The sequence below is a fragment of the Jatropha curcas genome, chromosome 7 (assembly GCF_041381405.1).
Source record: "Jatropha curcas cultivar XTBG-Jc1 chromosome 7, XTBG_Jcur_1.0, whole genome shotgun sequence".
Classification (NCBI taxonomy): domain Eukaryota; kingdom Viridiplantae; phylum Streptophyta; class Magnoliopsida; order Malpighiales; family Euphorbiaceae; genus Jatropha; species Jatropha curcas.
Genome location: NC_143157.1, coordinates 4085843 through 4109626, shown reverse-complemented (window position 1 = coordinate 4109626; position 23784 = coordinate 4085843). Strand labels below are relative to the sequence as shown.

At 34.8% G+C, this 23784-nt stretch overlaps 1 protein-coding gene across 1 annotated transcript; it reads left to right on the top strand.

The window, feature by feature from the left end:
• The first annotated feature begins 246 nt into the window (after window positions 1–246).
• LOC105650887 (callose synthase 3) lies at window positions 247–23558 on the top strand. The gene is made up of 43 exons (XM_089723806.1): window positions 247–407; window positions 704–931; window positions 1928–2028; window positions 4214–4338; window positions 4469–4562; window positions 4707–4817; window positions 4906–5022; window positions 5147–5239; window positions 5718–5809; window positions 7651–7777; window positions 8354–8491; window positions 8589–8665; window positions 8747–8840; window positions 10159–10281; window positions 10367–10484; window positions 10762–11096; window positions 11256–11308; window positions 11389–11449; window positions 11751–11832; window positions 11930–11979; window positions 12069–12155; window positions 13857–13991; window positions 14355–14449; window positions 14532–14616; window positions 14695–14855; window positions 15017–15140; window positions 15246–15343; window positions 15420–15543; window positions 15670–15821; window positions 16902–17011; window positions 17090–17215; window positions 17350–17418; window positions 17540–17729; window positions 17807–17963; window positions 19682–19801; window positions 19917–20035; window positions 20117–20200; window positions 20533–20645; window positions 20733–20962; window positions 21056–21853; window positions 21961–22011; window positions 22486–22671; window positions 23048–23558. The coding sequence occupies exons 2-43, from the start codon at window positions 733–735 to the stop codon at window positions 23294–23296; spliced, it is 5853 nt and encodes a 1950-aa protein (XP_089579932.1). The 5' UTR covers window positions 247–407; window positions 704–732; the 3' UTR covers window positions 23297–23558.
• The last annotated feature ends 226 nt before the right edge of the window (window positions 23559–23784 follow it).

Below are 23784 nucleotides of genomic sequence, written 5' to 3'. Positions count from 1 at the left end.
GTGCCACTAATAATATATAAAATACTAGTTTGTGTCTGAAAAAGAAGAAGAAACAAAGATGCGGCTCTGTGGGCGTGGGGGGCAATTTAGTAATATAATCTATACCACAAGAGCTGCAAGCATAATAAGAAGCCAATCGCATTTCCGTAATAATTCAAATACCGAAGGTCAATTGAATGACTCAAACCTCAAAAATTAGATCGGACCAATAGCAGCAAAAAGGTCGAATTTTTTCAAATAAACTATCCTTTTTGCTTGACCTCACTGGCTCTCCTTCTATTTTCTGTCTCGGACACTCACTACCCTTACTTTCCATGTTAGCTTTCCTTCTTTACTAAGTAGCTTACAGTCGCAGCCTCTCTCTCTCTCTCTGGTTGGGTTCTCTGTTCGGGTTTCTTTCTCTCTTTGTAAGTTCTAAACTAAGCTCTTGAACTAATCCTTCGCATTCTACTTTCCTTTTATGCAGTATTTGATTGCAGTTAATGCAATGTACTTCCTTTATTGTTGTGCCATAACCATTACTGGTACTAAGATTGATTTGCTTTAGTTCTTAAATTTTCTTGTTAAAAATGAAGAAATTTCCATTTTAGTTTATCTTTTGGCAATATTATTATTATTTTTCTCGATTTTTGATGTGTGGTTGCTAGTTAGAGAAGCAATGAGCTTGATTTTTTATTTTTAATTTTTTTTTTTAATTTTTAAGGGAAATAAGGTTCACGGATACGGAAACAGATGGCTTCCTCGTCGAGAGGAGGGCCGGATCAGGCTACGCCACCGCCAGCACGGCGGATCATAAGGACGCAGACTGCAGGGAATCTTGGAGAGTCGATATTTGACAGTGAGGTGGTGCCATCTTCATTAGTTGAGATAGCTCCTATTCTTCGTGTTGCTAATGAAGTAGAATCTAGCAACCCAAGAGTTGCTTATCTATGTAAGTTTATAGAAGGCTACATTTTTTTGGCTTTTTTTTATTTTTATTTTTTTGGGTAATTTGATTTGTTTAACTTTTTATCTTTTTTCTGTGATTAATTTGGGTTCTGAATTGCTTTCTAGTATGTTTCGAGGGAAATTTTTTTTTTTTCACATATTTCTGACCTTTTTTTTTTTTATTAAAATGGGTTCTTAAATTTCAGGTTGTAATGGCAGCATGAATTTTAAGCTGTAACTAAGTACACCTTCATTCTACTTACCAGTATAGTAGTCTGCCTCTTTGTGTGTGTAGTGTTTGGTTGCCTGTTGGCCTTGTGTCTGCTACATCTTGAAGGCTCAGAATTCTGAGAAATTTGACTTCATTTGAATCATGCGTTTTTCTCCGCTGTGTTCCATTCTACATGTCTTAATGTATTTTGGGTTGCTTGGGCTTTCTTTTGCATGTTGCATGGCAAGCTTGCGTATGTGAGAGTGAATGTATGAACGTGATGCTTGTTGCATGTGATTCTGTGATTATGAGATTTGACAAGTGGTTGCACTTTTTAACATTGTGGAGGATTGCTTGTCCTCCACAATCTATTCTCCTTTTTTTCTTTTCTCAGAAAATTCTGTTCTCGTGAAAAAAAAAGGCTGCATTATGTAATGAATTGAATGTTATTCCTGTCTTGGTCCTGGTATTAGCTGTTTATATTCCTGAAAGTATGTGCAACTGCCTTTACTAGATTACTAAATCTCCATAAGGTAATTAAAGGTTTTTGTGTATTTCTGATTTCCTTAAATAATTGTTTCAGCTCTGAAAATTCTGTTGTGGACTTCAAATGCCATACTAGTGTTGAATTTACTTAGAAAGCTTTCATGATTATATGGATTTTAATTCAAACTTTTTCTTTATTTTCATGTGGGTGAACACCCATCCTTATTGGTATTTTCCTTTCATATTTCTATGTTGGAGCTTCCATTTGATACCGTATCTCATTTTCTGGTACTCCTAATGTAGGCCGATTTTATGCCTTTGAGAAGGCACATAGGTTGGACCCTACTTCTAGTGGACGTGGTGTTCGCCAATTTAAAACTGCACTCCTCCAACGTCTTGAAAGGGTAAGTTAAGTTATTTTTCGTCCCGTTTAAAGAATTTCCTTGGCACAACTTATTGGATGCTTTTGATAGAAATAGAAATAGTTAGTTTTTTAATCAAGGACGGATCCTAGATTGTAACTTTGCAGGCTGCAGTTTTTAGTGAAATATTGTGCAATCATGTTAAATTCTGGTCTTTTGTAATGGAAATGGGCTGTCTCTGCTTTCACTTTATGTTGCAGCTTGTCACTATACAATTATTTCTATAAAGGTTGCCAAATGCATAAAAAATATATGTTAAAGGACTTTACTAAAACTGAGAAATGCCACTAGCTAATTATCAAACTAATGTATGATATAAGTGGCAATATAGCATCACCAAATCTGTTAACAAGTAATTTACAAAAGCAAGTAATCAACATGGGAAAAGTCAAAGTTAACACACCTTCTTCAAGAAAAGTTTGAAAAGGATACCACAGATACTCTTATCTCGATTTTTGCCTTGTTATGAAGCCAAATCAAGAATAAGCTAATTTAGGCAATTTTTGAAGGATTTAAATTGCAAAAAAAATTGAAATTGTTGGTTGGAAGTGGTGCAGAAAAGGGAAAATAACGGTAGTGACTGTAAAACATAAAATGCCTAACACATCAAGTATAATGGTTTGGAGCAACAAAAACTTGTAGTGTATGTAATGGTCCTATCCATTATCATATAATTAATAAATATTATTCTTCAGATGAACAAATATATAATTGTGGACAAATATGTAGCAGGAAAAATTTCACTTAATGTATTCTTTTTTCTACTAACTGTAAACATGGAGAAACCCATATTTTAATTGATAGGTATTTGGGACCAATTGTGCCATGACACATAAACGTGTCATGTTTGAAAGGTCATCTATAAAATACATAATTATTCCCATATTTCCTTTGAGTCTTTTGAGTCCTTATTGGATAAGGAGAACATTAATTGGTTTTACAGGAGTCCTTAGAGAATTAGGACTAGCTTTAGGAGTCCAGTGTTAGAGAGGGAGACCTACCTATTCTGGAATGAGATGCCTCCATTTTATCATGGGTAGTAACTAGTGAAGTGCACATGCATGTTTATAGTCTATGGGAATGTTATATATCCATCTTTACTTTATTTATGGTTTGATGATTTGGCATTTAATAAAAAATGCGGTTCTATTTGGACAAGAGATTAACTGTCCTGGCAAGTTGTCCGAAATCTTGCAAGATGTTAGTACTTTTTGTATATAATAGCTTCGCATGTATATACTTTGTATTCTGCAGTTTATGTTATCTAATCCCTGATATTACATCTCATTGATGAAATAAAAATTATGCTAGATCTTTTGTTGGCTTCCATTTGTGAAGGCCAACAAAAAAAAAAAAAAAGGCTTTATTAGCTTAATTCTAACAACTTCATCTTCTCAAGTCATTGAAGTAGCATGTTCGGAGATGACAGTGTGTGAGACATTTCAAGGCCCTCAATTTGACCTGAGATTGCATAATGTACAGATTGTCCTAAGTCTTCTGTCTAAAATAGGAACTCCCTTGTTTGACTGGGAAAGTTCCATTGATTTGCATGAACTTAATTGATGTGGTGTTGGAGTTTGGAATGGTTTACCTGTTAGGGTAAAGAGTTTTTTTGGGATGCTTATTGCTCAAGGAAGAAGTCTCCCATGGACTGATAGGTTATACATAATGCAATTCTGCATTTGTAAAATAAGAATTAGTGTTACAAACAGGGTATGATTTTTGTATAAATGAATGTCTCTTTCTGAAGTCCCATGTTTGATTTGGAAGTTCCTTTGATTTGCATGAACTAAATTATTGGGGTCTTGGAGCGTGGAGCGGTTTTAACTGTTAGGGTAATGAGTCTTTTTGGGATGCTAATTGCTCAAGGAAGAAGTGTCCTATGGAATGATAGTTGATAGTTTATACATAATGCAATTATGAAAAATGCGTAAAATAAGAAGTATGTTACAAACAGGGTATGATTTTAGTATAAATGAATGTCAGTTTCTGAAGTCCAAGTCTTGACACCCATGACCACTGTGTAATACATGATTTTTTTAGTAGAAACAATTTCTATAGATTGAGAATTACGACCAGTATATGGTTAAGTGATACCTTTAGCTATTTGCTTCATTAATGCTCTCTTCTATTTGCTACTAGAGGGGTTTTCTTTAATTCTTTTCAGGAAAATGATCCAACCTTGATGGGAAGGGTAAAAAAGAGTGATGCGCGGGAAATGCAGAGTTTTTATCAACATTACTACAAAAAGTATATCCAAGCCTTGCAAAATGCTGCTGATAAAGCTGATCGGTGAGTTTTTTGCTGTAGAAGAGAAAAGATAGAGATATTTGCTTATGTCTTAGTAAGAAGTTTTGTTAGCTAATATTTTCTGGAATCCCAGCGTAGTTGCCATTTTTGACGGTTGTCTTTTTAAATCCAGTGCACAGCTTACAAAGGCATACCAAACTGCTAATGTTCTCTTTGAGGTTTTGAAAGCTGTTAATATGACACAATCTATTGAAGTAGATCGTGAGGTGAAACCTTGTGACATTTACTCTATTGTGAATGTTTAATCTGATGGCAGATATCACCTATTTCAATTTTTGTCAACTTAATAATGCTAATTGCTGACCAGCTGTTACATATGTGTAACTTATTCTTTGTTGACATTTGTAAAGATTTTAGAAGCTCAGGATAAAGTTGCAGAAAAGACTCAGATATATGTCCCTTACAATATCCTTCCACTTGATCCTGATAGTGCAAATCAGGCAATTATGAAATATCCTGAGGTACATTTCTTATGTGTGCTTTGGATAGTGAGCTTTGTTTTAGCTTCTCTCACTTAGCATGAAAATGCTTGTGTCTAACCATTTGTAGATCCAAGCTGCTGTTGTAGCTCTCCGCTACACAAGGGGTCTTCCATGGCCCAAAGACCACAAGAAGAAAAGAGATGAAGATATTTTAGATTGGCTTCAGGCGATGTTTGGGTTTCAGGTGAAAGAACTACAAATAATTATTTCTCCAAGCATTTTGAAGTTGGCAGTTAATTAAGTATGATTGGAAGTATGTAACATTTTTTCCTTGACCTATTTCCATTGGGTGCCTATTAAATTTGCAGAAGGATAATGTTGCTAATCAAAGGGAACATTTAATCTTATTACTTGCAAATGTGCACATTCGACAATTTCCAAAGCCTGATCAACAACCCAAGGTTTGTACTTACACATTATATATTCTTAATGAATAGTTGGCAATCCTTTTAAAACATGATTCTTAGAGGAGGGCAGTATTGAGAAAACTATGCTGTGGGAGAATTTGCCTCCATTCTGCCAATGTTTCCATCTCAAGGGCAAATAGCAGCTGTAGAAGACTGCCCCTATGTTTGTTTGATTATCTCCTTTTTGTTTGTTGGCACAGTTCTGTTCAGGATTTTTTGACCTTCAAAGTTCTGTTTCTATCACACATGCTATAGAATTGCTTGTACATCACAATCAAAGTGATGGCGTATGGTATATTATATTTTTGAACTAGAAAATGTACTTTACTATATTTACCATTACAGCAAGACAGAAAGAAACAAGAAGCTACTTTACTGTTTCATATAATGCAGATTATGGAGTACGATTTGATTAGTCTTTCAGCAATGTATTTCATCTTCTTTTAACATATTTTTATCTATTTCATTCTAGTTGGATGAGCGTGCATTGACAGAAGTGATGAAGAAGCTTTTCAAAAACTACAAAAAATGGTGCAAGTACCTGGATAGAAAAAGTAGTCTTTGGTAAGCATTTTCTATCAACTTGAACTAGAAGCAGCTTTGCAATTGCTTATTGGATTTCATTACCTTGGGTTCAATAAGTTTTGACAATAGTTTCTATCTTCCACTTTATGTTTCTTCTTCTAGTTGTTAAAGTTAGGGTTGGTGGGGTGAAGGGTTAGAAGGGTATTATTTTATTTTTAACTTGGGGCTTCATAAGCGTTTGAGAAAATTCTATTTACAGCTTTAGGGTGTGCTTGATTTGAGTGAAGTTGGAGAAAATGGGAAGAATGGGAGGGAGTTAAGTGTACTTTCCCTTTAAAACGAGGGAGGGAAAAAGGAGGCAAGCAAATAAAACAAGCACAACAACCACGACCAAGCCTTAGTTCCTAACTAGTTGGGTTATATGTGTTCTTCATTTCAAATATCCATGTTGATCAAACTAATATCAATGCAGAGCAAAAAATAACTCGCAAAATCTTGAAATACCTGTTGTAAAAAAAAAAAAAATTGAAGGGGAATTTTAAAATCATTTGATACATTAATAAATAGGACAAAGCATAAAATAGGCAACAACAAGTAACTAGGGTCTGCTACATGAATTTTTTCCCTCCATGGGGCAAGAAAAGAGAATGTGGAAAAAGAAAACAAGGAAGAATTAGGTTCCCAACATTCCTTGTCTCTTAAAAGATTCTCCATATGAAGGGACATGGAAGATAGGAAAAATATTTATCCTTTATATTCCTGTATGTATCTGCAGAAACATTTGTGTTGCTAACCTCATATTCCAACTTTTAGATCACTGAACTATGTAAATTTAATATTCAGTTCAAATATGAGGTTAGTAACATGAAACATTAATGTTTTGTTGAAATGAATAAGAGTTGAAATGTTCATATGGAATGAATTTGACTTGGAATTCATTTAGAAATGAATTCCTGTGTTTGATACAGCTTAAAATGTGGAATTCAATTGAACTTCACATAATATTGTTTGGCATAATTTCACAATTGAATTTTATTTATTCTCATTTCCTAAACTACCCTCATAATAAAATTTAGAAATAATAATTTTAACTTTATGAAAGAAATATCTTATATCTAATAAGTGTATAATGATTAACAACTATATATACCAATTAAGAAAATATTAACAAATACAAAATAAATTAACTTGCCTCATAGTATAAGAGTTTTATACAACAATATAAATAATGTCAATGATAAGGGCATAGTAAATTTAGCTATTAAAAGTTAATATTAAAATATAAAATATCTATATAATAACTAGACATTCGGATGGTAAATGAATAGAAAACTAATTTGTGGTTTCCATCTTCTTCTTTACCCAATTAAACTAATTTGAGTTTTGCTATTAATTGTTATACAATTAGATATCAAGAATTTGGATGAACGTGGCTTTCTTGGATTACTAAACTGAAATTAAATCTAAGTGATAGGTAATTATAATTAAATATAGACTACATATGTTATATGAGGGTATTTTAGTTCCAGAATTTTAGTTCCAGAAGTAATGTTCTGTTAGTTTCGTGGAATTCATTTTAAATTCCATCAACCTAAATAAAAATTTTATATATATATATATATATATATATATATATATATATATGTAAACCAAACAAGCAAAACATGGATTTCAATTGAATTCCACAAAATTTCGTGGAATTCATTTAAACCAAACACTATGTAAATGGAACTGCAGGATGCTTGTACTGTATTCTTTTTGTTTCGTAAACCCACTTCCCCAAATGTTTATTTTGGAGGAGCGCTACCGGGAGGTACAGGAAAGGTTTACAGATTACTATTGGTCGTGTATTAACTGATTCTGTTTTTCAAAATTTACAGGTTACCAACCATACAGCAGGAAGTGCAGCAGCGTAAATTACTCTATATGGGCCTGTATCTTTTAATATGGGGGGAAGCTGCAAACTTGAGATTTATGCCAGAATGCCTGTGTTATATTTATCACCATGTATGTTGTTTCAGTAATATCTCGTTTTATAATTGAATTTCTCTTGGGTGGCATTCTTTTGTGATTGTAAGAAACACAGACCAATGCGCCTTTCCATAAGCTGAGATCTCATATGGATGAGCTTTTGGTGTTGTGAATTCTGAATAAGTGGATTTACTATAGCAAAGGTCAGAGGAGAAAATGAACATACAAGGTGTCCCATGTGCATGGGGCTTCTCCTTGCTAGGGTCAGTAGAGTTTTGTATATTCTGTGCAGCCTTGAAGAGAAAGTGTTTTGATGCTTGAATATGACCACAAAGTAGCAACCTTCCTGTCGCAGCCAAACTCAGCCCTTTTGATATAAACGAATGGATGAGAAATACCAATGAAAACTAATTTATAACTTGAATTTTTATTTCTCAACATGTTAAGGGTTTGGCAGAAACCTTACATCCCTGCAATTTATGCTAAGCTCTGACTTTTCTGAGTCTTGGCCTTTATTTATCTTGTTAAATATCTATGAATATCTCCTTTTGAATTTTCTCCCTGGTTCAATGTTAAGAGTAATTAGATGCCTAACTGTTTTGTTTTCTGTAGATGGCATTTGAACTGTATGGCATGCTAGCTGGGAATGTCAGTCCCATGACAGGGGAAAATGTTAAACCTGCTTATGGAGGTGAAGAAGAGGCATTCTTGAAAAAAGTTGTTACTCCTATCTATGATGTGATTGCAAAGGTGATGCATGTGGCCTTTTCTTTTTCCCCTTTTGAGAGTCAAAATCCATTTACTTTTGGTTAACTTCACAATTCATTATGATTGTATTCCTTGATAGGAATCAGAGAGGAGTAAAAAGGGGAAATCAAAGCATTCCCAATGGCGGAACTATGATGATTTAAATGAATACTTCTGGTATTAGTCTTATTTATTTATTTGTTTCCCCTGCTTGATATATCAATACTAGTGATTAATTTAAAATTTTATGATCTACAGGTCGGTCGATTGCTTTAGGTTAGGTTGGCCAATGCGTGCAGATGCTGATTTCTTTCATTTGCCTGCTGAACAATTTCGTTATGATAAAAATGGGGTAAGCAATGACTACTATAGCTTTCTACAAATATAATTGCTTATCATTCAAAACAATAATTTTTATAAGTAGATATATAAATCAGCGTACATTTTGGATATCAAATTTGATGGTTAGTGATGACGGATAAATCAATTAGCAGGAATAATGTAGGGAATCATGTACGGGGAATTTGCAATGATGTCTGATAAAAGGAGTCATATATGATTGCTTCTGGGGTTCTTGAACTTCATACTCAAGTAAAAATGCTGACAGTAATCAATATAATAAGTTCCCATTCCTTCATGATTGGCCGATACACGTTTCAAGTTGTGCATACTCTCTTGATTTGTATGCACAATAAACCTGTAATGCAAGAAACCTTGCTGTAAATTGGTCAAAATGATTTGTATACTCTATTGAACTTCAAAGTTTTTAGCTAGTGTAATAACCTATGATATCAGCAATATAAGGACCAAAGGGATTTTAGTCTTTGAATTTCCATTTTTTTCCCCTTTCCTGTTTGAGTACCCAAAAGATTTTCTGTAATGTTTTAAAGAGTTCACATATACTATTTCTTTCTACTATGTGTAATCCCAAAATGGTTTGGAAGGTCAGTAAACTTTTTTCCTGGTTCAATTCAAGTAGAATGGAAAAGTAAAATTTCTATTATGGAACCATTTTTCATAGTACATTATTGTATTATGTTAATAATTGTTGTGTTTATGATATATAATTAAAAAAAAAAAAAAAATTAAATGGCATATGCTCTTTGAGTCTATTAAGCCTATTTTTTTCAATTGTGAGTTACTGAATTAATGACATTTTCAATTTTAGAACATAGTCAACTTACATAATAAAAATTTCTTTGAAATTACAAAATATATTGCTTTTCAAAATTTTACATAATTTGATTTTTAAATTTAACAATGTTGTATATTTCTTTGATCTCATTATGCTAAAATTGTGGGTCTGCACCGGCTTCAAGTTTTGTTAGGCCTCAAATGTGCCTACTGCTTCTAACAAGTCTTTCATGGTGTCTCGCTAGGATTTTGACTCTGTCTTGCTAAATCTGTCTACTTTACAAAACCTGGCACTTTTGGTTTCCTGGTTAATTTGCCTCATCACCATTTCATTTATGTAAGGTTAGAAGTACTTATGTGTGTACCTGAGTCGAAGGAAAAAAAGAAAACACTTCTCTATTGATTGTGTCTTGTGATCACTTTCAAAGAATTCAATGGTTTATTTTGCTGATGAAACTGATGCATTTTATATGAAAGAGTTTCATTATGCATGGAGAAATTATGTACTGTTTACTGTTATGGCATATGGTATCCAGGAGAACAAACCAGCTTTTAGAGATCAATGGGTGGGGAAAGTTAATTTTGTTGAAATACGTACATTCTGGCATGTCTTTAGAAGCTTTGATCGAATGTGGAGTTTTTTCATTCTATGCTTACAGGTATGTCTTCTTCCCTTTGTTGCACATATTTCTTTAATACCTTTGATTATTTGATGCGGAGCTGACATTGGCTTATTGTTTTAAGGCTATGATCATTGTTGCTTGGAATAGTACGGGACAACCAAGTTCTATCTTTAGTGGTGATGTATTCAAGAAAGTATTGAGTGTCTTTATAACTGCTGCAATATTGAAGCTTGGGCAAGGTAAGAGTGTAGTTAAACTTCTGTTGATTATCTGGAATCTCATCTAAATCACATGTGCTGTTCTTTATCCATATATATATATATATATATAAATTTAAAATGATGGAAAATGTAAATATAAGTATATAACCAAGTAATTGATTGCTTAAACTCAATTCCTTTTTGTCTTTTGTTTTTTTTTTTGCTTTGTCTTATTTAGATTCTCTCTTTATTCATCACTGGTTAACCATTTTCAAAAAGAAAAATTATCTGACAATTACTCCTTTCAACAATGAAGCTGTCCTTGATGTAATCCTTAGTTGGAAAGCACGGCAGATCATGTCATTCCACGTTAAATTGAGATATATTCTGAAGGTTGTTTCAGCGGCTGCATGGGTTGTAGTTCTACCAGTTACATATGCTTATACCTGGGAGAATCCTCCAGGATTTGCTCAAACCATCAAAAGCTGGTTTGGAAACAATTCAAGCTCACCATCCTTGTTTATTTTGGCAGTAGTTATTTACTTGTCACCAAATATGCTAGCAGCACTATTGTTTCTTTTTCCCTTCATTCGTCGATTCCTTGAGAGGTCAAATTATAGGATTGTGATGCTCATGATGTGGTGGTCGCAGGTATGTAGTGGTTTTTCTTTTTTAATTATTTTGTCATCTCTCTTACTTTATATGGTCAAGTAAAATAACTATAATCCAGGAATTTCTGAAAGTTAAAATTCAATGTAATTTTTGTACAAATTGGATTTGTTTTAAGCATTCCTACACATGATGTTACAGCCACGTCTCTATGTTGGGCGAGGAATGCATGAGAGCACACTTTCTCTCTTCAAGTAAGATTCTTTGCTTCAGGGTGAGGTATTGCTGCTTTACATGTACAGTTGATATCTAATGTCTTGATTTGAACTTTCAGGTATACAATGTTTTGGGTTCTTCTATTAATGACAAAGTTGGCATTTAGTTACTATATAGAGGTATATGTTGGGTTTCTTTAATCTATTATTGCAGCAATAAATATAGTCAAAATTCACATTTTTTGTGTTACTTGTGTTTCTGTGTAGGTCAGGATAGGATAGCTTATGCTCATCTAGTAATCCATTTTCTTTTTCCCTTAATAAAATATCTTATCCAAAGCATGAAGCTGAAACAAAGTGCTTAGCAGCAGATAATGACTGATCTAGTAATTAGGCTGAAATAAGTTGACCAAACCTTTGTTTTTTTGTCTTAGAAAGAAATTCTATTTTTCTCCCCCTAATTATAATTTCTTCATCGCAGATAAAGCCTTTAGTTGGTCCAACAAAAGCTGTTATGGATGTTCATGTTACTACTTTCAAATGGCATGAGTTCTTTCCACGTGGTATGGTCAACATGAAGATGATAACATCACATATAATGATTAATGTTATATATTATTCATCAGAAAGTTATTTGATTTATTTTTTGTTTCTTTGCAGCAAGGAACAATATCGGAGTTGTGATTGCACTCTGGGCTCCAATTATTCTTGTATGGGTTAATCTTTTTCATCAATAAATTCATCTGTGTTTTTATTTGAACCAAATACTGCATGGTTCTAACCTATTCGCTCCTTTTAGGTATATTTCATGGATACTCAGATTTGGTATGCTATATTTTCCACTTTATTTGGAGGTATTTATGGTGCATTCAGACGCCTTGGAGAGGTTAGGAATAATTTTCTTTTGTCTGCATATATTAAACCCCATAGTCACATCTATTTTCTGCCTTTCTAGTGCTTATATTTTCCTGATGCATTTGAAATGCTAAGAACCTCTTAGAACTAAGATGGCATGTCATAAAACTGAAAATTGAGCTTCAGGTATTTTCGGGCTGAATAATTTAAGAATCTTGGTGCCGAATTTAACGGCTACATTGCATATGGCAAAATCTTACAGACTTGCACTATGTTTGGAAACATTTTAGGGAGGAAGAAAAATGTAGAATGGAAAATAAGAATCTCATAGAGCTAAGATTGTGTATCACAAAACTCAAAACTAAGCTCCAGGTATTTAAGAGCTTAATAATTTTGGTGCTGAACACAAGGGCTATTGTTCAGTGCGATGGAAAAATCTTACACTATGCTTGCATAGCATGAAATGGAGGAAGGAAAATGTAGAATGGAAAAGAGGAGGGCAAATATTCAGAGGGTGAGAATTAATCTTCCTCTTGTTTGGATATTAGGAAAGGAAGCAAGATGGAAGTAGTTCTATAAATGGTATAATCTCTATTTTACATGTTTCACTTTCAAATAAAATAAATTTTTAAAAATGTAATTTAAATAATTTCCTTCCAATTTCTCCAAGTTGTGGAGAAAGTGAATAGTGGGTCTCACATATCTTTTCCCCACTTTTTCGCCTTTGCAAAAAAGAAAATGATTGAAAATTCTCTTATTTCCATTTGTTGCTTTCTTTCCTCCATTTTCTCCCTTCCGAAATATAGTGTTAGGGCTTGCAGGAACAAAAGTTTATGGTTTAAAAGCAGCCATGTCATGCAAAAAGCTGCACATAAAATTATGATTTCAAATGCTCCCTCTAATACCCCAATTTAGCCAGACCGTATCTGTTAATTTCCTTTTTGGTGCTGAAGATAGTCAATGAATGTCAAATGTAGTGGCTTTTGGAATTTAATCCTTCCAAACCCTGTTCATGTAGGTAGTGTCTGTGCTTCAGGAGCTTGGAACCTTAAAGTGTTCTCTGCATGATTGGAGGCATTATTATTTTAATTGTTTCCTTATATTCCTCTCAGTCAATTTGCTAGGGGGATAGCTTATCTTTGTTGTTACAATCTGCATTTTCTATGACTGAATTTCAGCAGTTTGTTATACCTAGAACCAGAGAAGAACATTACAAAGGCCCAAAGATATCCTGTGATTTCAAGCTGGTCTATGGAATGATCTTTTGAACTTCATAATAAAGACTTCCAAAAAGGTCCCATGTATGATACTCTGAAAAAAATGACCCCTATAGTTAGATGATGGGCATTCTCAAGCAAGGCTCTGGAGGGTCATGTTACCTTAACATTAAAAGTGAAATAAACTTGTCTTACATGCCGATGCTGGTGCACAATGTACAGTGCAGTAGCAAAGGGAGGCTTCATGTGTCAAAATATTTTCTCCCATTTAACTATAACTATCCATAAGGGTAATTTGTTTGTTAAAGTCTGCATTGGAGTTAATGTTTTGTAAATATATGATATTGTTGCTGCATTTTGGCCATTCTGTATCAAGCTCGGAGGACACCTTTCATGAATGCTCATCATCTAAAGCATTAGTTTCCATTTATTTGCTTTTTGGTGTGGATAACTCGAGACTTCAAAAAGAATTCAATAGCCTTTCTTTTGGTTCTAATTTCTTCTATGCATTCCAGATTCGGACATTGGGAATGCTTAGATCTCGTTTCCAATCGTTGCCCGGTGCTTTCAATGCCTGTTTAATTCCAGAGGAGAAGAGTGAGCCAAAGAAGAAAGGGTTGAAGGCCACCTTGTCTCGCAATTTTGCTGAGGTTAGACTTCAATGTTATATAAACACATTTGTATTTGCACACATGCATACGTACAACCCATGCACCAAAGACATGTACACCTAGATGCATAAGAGTGAGCCAAGGAATAAAGGCTTTAAGGCTCCCATATCTCACAATTTTGCCAAGGTTAGACTTCAGTGCTACAGATACACTTCTGTGCACATGAACATGTAACTACAAGTGCACCCAGAGGCGCAACCCAACCATGCACAGACACACAAAGCACGTGCATGCATTTGCACATACATATATAGATGCATGGTTCAAATTGTAGATGTTGCATGTTGGTGATTTGTTAGAAAACATCACTGCCTGAACCTGTGTATCTGTGCCGTTATGTAGGTACCATCTAACAAAAATAAAGAGGCTCTAAGATTTGCTCAATTGTGGAACAAAATAATCTGTAGCTTTAGAGAGGAAGATCTAATAAGCAATAGGTAAAGTTCTTGTTTTAATGTTCTCTTTTGAATTTTTTTTTTATGGCTATGCTTATATGGCCTAGATGTCTCCTACTTTCAGGGAAATGGACTTGTTGCTTGTTCCATATTGGGCTGACCGTGATTTGGAACTCATACAGTGGCCTCCATTTTTGCTCGCTAGCAAGGTGTTTATTTTTTTTATTTTTTTTAAGTTAATATAACCTGGATGTCAAGATAGTAATTCTGTCTGTATATCCTTTCAGATCCCAATTGCCTTAGACATGGCCAAGGACAGTAATGGTAAAGATAAAGAGCTGAAAAAGAGAATTGCAGCTGACAATTACATGTCTTGTGCTGTTCGTGAATGTTATGCTTCATTTAAGAACATTATCAAGTTCTTGGTTCAAGGGGACCGTGAGAAACCGTGAGTTCTTTTGTGATGTACATATTATAGATGAAGACTCAAATGAATATATTGTTTTAAGTTCTTCCTAAGCTACAGGTTCTTGAAATAAGGCTTCAGGTGGATGTTAATTCTACCATGCAATTGATGTGTCTTGGTGTTTTCTTGATGGCATTTTTCAGAGTGATCAATACCTTATTCACTGAGGTTGACAAACATATAGAGGAAGGTACACTGATAAGTGAATGCAAGATGAGTGCTCTTCCTAGCCTCTATGACCACTTTGTGAAGCTTATCATATATTTGGTAATATCTTTATGTTAACATTTAAATATTTGGTAATATCTTTATATTAACATTTAAATTAAACTAGGAACGATGAGAAACTTTAATCCTTTTTGATTTTTGCAGTTGGACAACAAACAGGAGGACAGGGATCAAGTTGTAATTCTATTCCAAGACATGCTGGAGGTTGTGCAAAGAGATATACTGGAGGATAATGTATTGAGGTGCAAAATCATGATGTAATCATCTTATGGAGCATCTGAGTCCTAGTTTCTTTCTAATTTTTTTCCCTTTCAACAGTTTGGATTCATTACATGGTGGATCTGGACATGAGCATATGGTTTCCTCGGATTATCAGTTGTTTGCATCTCATGGGGCTATCAAGTTTCCTATTGATCCAGTAACAGAAGCATGGAAAGAGAAGGTGTGCTTCCTTGGTAGTAGTTAGCAAAGATATATATCATTATGAATGCTTATGCAGGTATGTCAATGCATATAGATGAATATATTTGTTTATGAATCTCTCATTTTGTGTTACATGTATTTACAGATCAAGCGGCTTTACCTTTTGCTTACAACAAAAGAATCTGCCATGGATGTACCATCAAACTTAGAAGCAAGGAGACGCATTTCTTTCTTTTCGAATTCATTGTTTATGGACATGCCTGGGGCTCCTAAAGTTCGCAATATGCTTTCTTTCTCGTAAGCTTCCTGTATACTCATGCTTCTCAAGTAGACAGAAACAAAAGGGAAATCATGTCTCAACACTCTTGTATGCATTGTATCACAGAACAACATCACATTTATTTCACTGTGGACATTCCATTGTAGATAATCTCAATTCTTTGCAATTCAAAGGTTTCTCCTATGGTCGAAAGGATGAAAATTTTGGGCATTTATGTATTTGAAATACAGTCCCTTGTTACCTTTGTAGCTATAGGCAGAAGATATAGTATTTTATCATACACAACTTATTGAACTCCACAGGAAGATGAATAACATATCTATGCAGATAAGCCAAACTAATCCCTAGTCAAAAACTTGTGAAAAAGTTCTGATCATATTATCTTAGCTGCAACAGTCCATTTTCCCTCTGTTAAAGTCCATGGGCCCATATAGATTTGGGGCTATGAGTTTGTGAGTGTTGGAACCCACTTGCACAAAATCAATTAGCTTATGCTAGGTCCGTCACTCATTCAATTATAAGTCATTTAGTTTTTTTATTATTATTTAATGTGGAATTTATCTCCCAACACACCACCTCAAGTGCAACTAGGCTGGCTTTAACTTAACCCAACATCAACAAGCCAGTTGACACATGCTATCACATAGACTAACTGGCATATATCCATTAGTTTCGGTCCTTTAAGGCTTGAATATGGGTCTCAAGGTTCAGCCTGGTTGGGCATGAGGCTCTAATACCATGTTAAAGTCATGGTCCCATGCATGCTTTGGGCTTGTAAGTGAGCGTTGGAACCCACTTGCATACAACCAATTGGCTTATGCTAGGTCTATCGCTTATTCCAATGAGGCAGTTATTTTATTATTATTTAATGTGGGATTCATCTCCTAACACCTACAATGGTTTCATGCTACATTATTACGTTTATTCTGATTTGGTTGCTTTGTGCCAAGATCAATGGTAAAAACCCACCTAATTGATAAAATGTAGTAGAAATTATAGATAGGTAGAACACTTGGTTGCTTTCCATCTCTAATTTATGGTTTGATGTTCAACTATATAAACTAAAGCATTTCTCATATGATCTATTTATCTTGTAGTGTTTTAACTCCTTACTACACGGAAGAGGTACTATTTTCCTTGCGAGATTTGGAAGTGCCAAATGAAGATGGTGTTTCAATCCTCTTTTACTTGCAAAAGATCTTTCCAGGTTTATTTCTGTTTTATTAGTATGCTCTATAAAGTGTGATATTTATGTTTTTGGTATTGATTTTATGGTTATGCACAGATGAATGGACCAACTTTCTTGAGCGCGTACAACATTGCTCCGAAGAAGAACTCAAATTAACAGATGAATTAGAAGAAGAACTTCGTCTGTGGGCATCATACAGGGGCCAAACTTTAACTAGAACTGGTAGTTTCTTTGTTTTTTTTTTTTCTTGGCCTTGTTCCCTGTTCTTGGTCTCTATCTTTCTCCTCTCTTTGAGGGGGGAGGTAGGGCACATATTTCTCTTCCTATTTACTAAAAAATGATATTAAATATGCCAGTAAGAGGTATGATGTATTTTCGGAAGGCTTTGGAGCTTCAGGCTTTCCTTGATATGGCCAAGCATGAAGGTAAATGATATGTCTCTTAGAATCTGTAGGATATTTTTTTGGTGTTTTGTGTTTGCAGTAATGTAATGCGCTCTTTTTATGTAAAAGTTAGTTTCTTAACACGGTCATTATGCTTGCTTAGATTTGATGGAGGGCTATAAAGCCATAGAATTGAATACAGAGGATGAGTCAAAGGGAGAAAGGTCGTTGTTGACACAATGTCAAGCTGTAGCTGATATGAAGTTCACATATGTGGTGTCATGCCAGCAATATGGGATTCACAAGCGGTCTGGCGATCCTCGAGCACAGGACATTTTGAGGCTCATGACAACGTATGTTCTGGTTAACTTTTTGTTTGAATTGCTATTTGTACAATTTTTAATCCCTGGATATGTTTTCCAATTTGCAGATATCCGTCACTCCGTGTGGCATATATTGATGAGGTTGAAGTAACTAGCCAAGACAAATCCAAGAAAAACAACCAAAAAGTTTACTACTCTGCTCTTGTGAAGGCTGCCTCTCCCAAGTCCATTGATTCTTCAGAGCCAGTACAAAATTTGGATGAGGTAAATCCAACTAGTTCAAGATCTGCATTTATTGGATTTTGCACTATAGCGAGCTATCAAGGATTTACTGTCTTCTATTCATACATTATTTTAAGAAAGGGTTTGCATACTACTTATTAGGGTTGTAAATGAGTCAAGCTGCTTGAGGCTTGGCTTGGCTTGAAAGATGGTTGTTCAAGCCCAACTTCGATAAGCTTAACAAGTTGAGCTCGAGCCTGCTTATCATACTTTTTAATAAGTGAGCCAAGCTTGAGTTTTGAAATGAGGCTTACAAGCCTCAGTATTTAACTAATCAGCCTGTAAATGAGCTCATGTCTAAGTTCTAGTTTGAGCTTGTAAACGAGTCTCAATTTTTTCTTTTTCTCCTCCTCCTTTTTTTTTTTTTTTTTTTTTTTTTTTTTTTTTTTTGTGAACTGTAAGTTGTAAACAAGCTGAGGTTGAGCTCATTTACAACTCAAATGAGCTCTGGCCAAGCTGGACTCAAGCTTTTCAAACTCAAATTGAGCTCAAGAATACCTTTAACATGCCGAACTTGAGCTCAAGAGATCTTGGCTTGATTCGTTTACAGCTCTACCATTAATTATCCTAGTGGCTTGCAATGGAGCATTGATTGTGTTGCAGTTGGCTTGAATACTTCAACTTGCATGAATTAATTTAGCTATCTGGAACAGTAGTCATTGATTGTTTATTTTCATAGACTTAAGGGAACATGCCATGGGGAGCCTCATGCACTACTGATACCTTTGATTATATTGTGGAGAACATGATGTACAGGGAGGAGTGGAACCACATTGTTCTTTCCTTGTTTGGCATTTATTCTATTCTGTCTTGATGTGATTTCATGCCTTGACCTTTTTTAATAGCTATGCCAAAGTCAAACTAATTATATATAATTATGCATGCACGAGTCCACGTGTATTGCTGGCATGGTTGTAATTAATGGCTATTTATGAATGGGATCTTTTACGCATTTTTACATTTTTTTTTTTTTTTTTTTTTTTTTTTTTTTGTTTCTGTATGATTGTTTTACCAATAATCTGGAAATGGTACACAGAATATGAAAACTAGCTATTTATTTTGTAAATTGTTCCTTAGGTTATTATACAGAATATGAAATGGTATACAGAATATGAAAACTGGCTATTTATTTTATAAATTGTTCCTTTAGGTTATTATTCACTTAACATCTTGCATATGTTATTAAATTCTTTTGTTGTTTCAAACCTATATTTTATTAAATGGTTATGCATTGTTGATTTGATGATTTTGATAATTGCTTTTAAAAATTTATGGTACTAGTGGCTGATATGGATTGATTCAGTTTGATTAAGGCTGATTTCGTAACATAGTTTCTGCTTCTGCTGCTGTCCCCATCATGACAGTTTCCATTTCTTCTACTGTTTCGCATTTTTGTTATTTAAAACCCTGACTGCCAGATTGTATTGGAGTTTTTATTCTTCATTTTTGCACCTGAATGGTTGATTTTAGGGAAAACTGATGTGGATATTTTGGAGGGATTTATGAGCTTGAATCCCTTTGTAGTTTCCCTTCATATTTCAGTGCATTGTAGTTTCCTCATTGTGGAACCATTCATCTTGTTCTTTAGTATTGAATTGACTGGCACCATTCTGTTCTGTTTATATGTCCCTGTTAACTTTGTTTGCATCTAACATATGAGCATTTCCTGTTTGATGGTTTTTTTCCCCTTCTCTGTTCAGGTTATTTACCGAATCAAACTTCCAGGACCAGCCATTTTGGGTGAGGGAAAACCTGAAAATCAAAATCATGCTATTATCTTCACACGCGGTGAAGGCTTGCAAACAATAGATATGAACCAGGTAATTATTCTTCTTCTTTTAATCAGCCATGAACCAGGTGATGGAGATGGTTATATTTAAGTAAACACTATCTTGGCTGAAGCAAATTGTTGGTTCTGTGGTATTATTTCTGTAGGATAACTACATGGAAGAGGCCTTAAAAATGAGGAATTTGCTCGAAGAATTTCTGAAAAGGCATGATGGTGTGAGGCATCCTACTATACTTGGGCTTAGGGAGCATATCTTTACAGGAAGGTAATGTATTGATTTTGATGTGTGCTACTTTCTTGCAGTGGTGGATATTATGTACCAGTGATTTTTCCTTTGTTGGTGCAGTGTTTCATCTCTTGCATGGTTTATGTCAAATCAAGAGACCAGTTTTGTGACTATAGGTCAAAGACTGTTGGCCAACCCGCTGAAGTAAGTTATCGTGGCTCAGTAAATTTAGCTCCTAAATTTTTTTCCCCTTGCTTTTTCTTGCCCTCCAAAAGTTTAGAACAAAATGAAATGCAGAACGTAGAATTTCAGTTTGTTATGTGGTGGCATTCCTTTAGGGAAAAGGAAGATAGCTAATTATTATGTATTACATATTCATTGAAAATAGTGTAAATGTAGATTGCATAAGTTTTGATGTGCAAAACGTTTTATACTGCAGATTTTCTCTTATTTGATAATCCATGTGCTTTCATTGCTTCTCAACACATTTATTGTCTCTTGTCCTAAACTTTTACCATACCTTTTTTTTTATTTAGGGTTCGGTTCCATTATGGCCATCCAGATGTGTTTGATAGGCTTTTTCACCTCACTAGAGGGGGTGTCAGTAAAGCATCAAAGGTTATCAATTTGAGTGAAGACATATTTGCTGGTTTGTATTAGTGTAGAACTTTCTAGGGGTTTTTTACATGATGTTTGATTCTGCCAGGTAACATCCTGTGACTTATATCCATTGTAGGTTTCAATTCTACACTTCGTGAAGGCAATGTTACTCATCATGAATACATACAAGTTGGAAAGGGAAGGGATGTGGGACTCAACCAGATTTCTATGTTTGAGGCCAAAATTGCTAATGGAAATGGTGAACAGACTTTGAGTCGTGACATATACAGACTTGGACACCGTTTTGACTTTTTCCGTATGCTGTCTTGCTATTTCACCACAGTTGGCTTCTACTTCAGTACTCTGGTATGCTGAGGAATTCTGTTCATTTATCTTAGGATTTTAGAACTGGGTACCAATGTTGAGATTCTTAAAATTGTCTTCTCTTTTTCCTTTCAGATAACTGTCCTCACTGTGTATGTGTTCCTCTATGGCCGCCTTTATCTTGTTCTCAGTGGACTTGAGGAAGGTTTAATTAATCAGAAAGCACTTCGAGATAACAAGCCTCTTCAGGTGGCTCTTGCTTCTCAGTCCTTTGTTCAAATTGGATTTTTGATGGCCTTGCCTATGCTGATGGAAATTGGTTTGGAAAGGGGTTTCCGGACAGCGCTAAGTGAATTTGTATTAATGCAATTGCAATTGGCACCAGTATTTTTCACATTTTCTCTTGGGACCAAGACACACTATTATGGAAGGACTTTGCTTCATGGAGGTGCAAAATACAGGCCTACAGGTCGAGGATTTGTGGTGTTCCATGCCAAGTTTGCTGAAAACTATAGGCTTTATTCCCGCAGTCACTTTGTCAAGGGAATTGAGATGATGATTTTGCTTGTTGTGTATCAGATCTTTGGTCAGCCTTATAGAAGTGCTGTTGCCTATGTTTTGATCACTATATCTATGTGGTTCATGGTTGGAACTTGGCTTTTTGCTCCCTTCCTATTTAATCCTTCTGGTTTTGAGTGGCAAAAGATTGTTGATGATTGGACTGATTGGAACAAATGGATCAGTAACTTTGGGGGTATAGGTGTACCACCAGAAAAAAGTTGGGAATCATGGTGGGAAGAGGAACAAGAGCATCTCCGTCATTCTGGAAAACGCGGAATTGTGGCTGAGATATTGTTATCTTTACGATTTTTTATCTATCAATATGGGCTAGTATATCACTTAAAGATTACAAAGAATACCCAAAGTTTTCTGGTATATCATCTTCCGAAGACATGTTACCCTTTTGTTATTTCAACTTTTATTTCTCATCAGTGACGGAAGCAAAAAAATCAACATAATGTTCTTTTCCTTTGTCATAGGTCTACGGAGTATCATGGCTGGTCATCTTCTTGATATTGTTCGTCATGAAGGTAAGGATCTGATTTTTAAATCATAATATATTCTCAGTGAATATTTTCTGCGGCACATCTCATGGTTTTTTCAATTTGTCTATGTTAGTAATATAGTTGGAAGCCATTAGACAGTACTTTGCTTTCTAGTTTTCTACAGTTCATGAGTAAGTTTGCGAGCATTATAGCTGACATGCAACCTCTTTTGAAATTCATTCTCTTGACTAGGCTATTAAGTGGTGCTTGAAAGACGCTATCACATTGAAATAAATCTCCATATGAGGAAAAATTGAAGATAAAAATTATTGTCCATGAGAAAACCTGCGTCTGTCTGTGTAGTGTCATTTTTAAGGTTTAGCTAATGCCACACAAGATAATGATTTTTTTCTCTTCATATTTTTATTCTCCTGAAAACTTTAATCTTTAATTTGCCAAAATTTGCGTGTACACATGCCTGTTTTGATATGATGCAATACACCTGTTTTTCTTGTGCAGACTGTATCTGTTGGAAGGCGAAGGTTCAGTGCAAACTTCCAGCTTGTCTTCCGGCTAATCAAGGGAATGATATTCCTTGCTTTCGTTTCTGTCCTGGTTACTTTAATGGCATTGCTTCACATGACAGTTCAGGACATTGTTGTGTGCATTCTTGCTTTCATGCCAACTGGCTGGGGAATGCTTTTGGTAAGTGAATTTAATTGAATTATTTGGAATAATTTCGATAGATGAATTTTTGTGATTTCTGTTATTGACCTTATTTTAGTAAACTAAGTTGTTTTTCCAATAGTGTTTTGGTTTTTTTCTGAAAAACGGAAAAGGGCCTTAAACCAAATGGATAGAATTCGAGGAAAATTCCGCTTGTTTAAATTTGCCATTAGGCTTTTCAAAGATGAGAATTGGAAAACAAGATTGAATGGAAAGGTTTCAAATTCCAGGCATAATGAGTTTCCCAGTTCATCTAATGAGAAATAATGTTCATTTCACCACCTCGTCATCACCTTCTATGCTTTTTCTTCTTGATGGTAATCTCCTTCATTTTGTGTTCCATTCCATTTTATAGATTGCACAAGCTTGTAAGCCTGTCGTTCAACGTGCTGGTTTTTGGGGATCAGTTCGGACACTGGCACGTGGTTATGAGATTGTTATGGGCTTGCTTTTGTTTACTCCGGTTGCATTCCTTGCCTGGTTTCCGTTTGTGTCCGAGTTCCAGACTCGTATGCTTTTCAACCAAGCATTTAGCAGAGGTCTGCAAATTTCACGTATTCTTGGCGGGCAAAGGAAGGATCGCGCTTCTCGCCACAAGGAGTAACCTTTCTGACAGCAAAATGTAGTATATATATATAGATATTTATATTTTTATGCTGATGAACCGGCTTTTGAAAATCTTATCCATTTCTACTGTTACCATCTGTTGTAATTATTTGAAGTATATCGTGGATGAGGTAAGAAGCACAATTTTTCTTAACTGGAATTGGTCAAGTCGAGACTTTCTAATTGTGTTCTATTAACTTGTGAACGATCATTTTGTAAGCTAATCATCAATTCATGATAATTTAATTAAAATTGTCCAACTACTAGTGAATTTTGCAATTTATTGTTAACATGGAATTAGATTTCAATTGATTGTTAACCTGAGGTTTGAGAGCGATCCAGAATACTCAGACAAGAAATGAAACTCTAATGTGTGTTATTAAGGCTTTGTTTGGATGGGTTGAGAAGGTTTATTAAATTAGGGTAATGTATGGTAAGATAAGGGTCTCATTTTCATTTGATGTGCCTTGGTTACAATCCTCTCAC

Bases quoted from the DNA above. Each gene is read 5' to 3' on its own strand.
- LOC105650887 (XM_089723806.1), top strand. From the start codon at position 733: ATGGCTTCCTCGTCGAGAGGAGGGCCGGATCAGGCTACGCCACCGCCA. The intron at 8,841-10,158 runs GTAAGCAATGAC...TATGGTATCCAG, and splicing joins TTCGTTATGATAAAAATGGG to GAGAACAAACCAGCTTTTAG. The intron at 14,856-15,016 runs GTGAGTTCTTTT...GGCATTTTTCAG, and splicing joins CAAGGGGACCGTGAGAAACC to AGTGATCAATACCTTATTCA.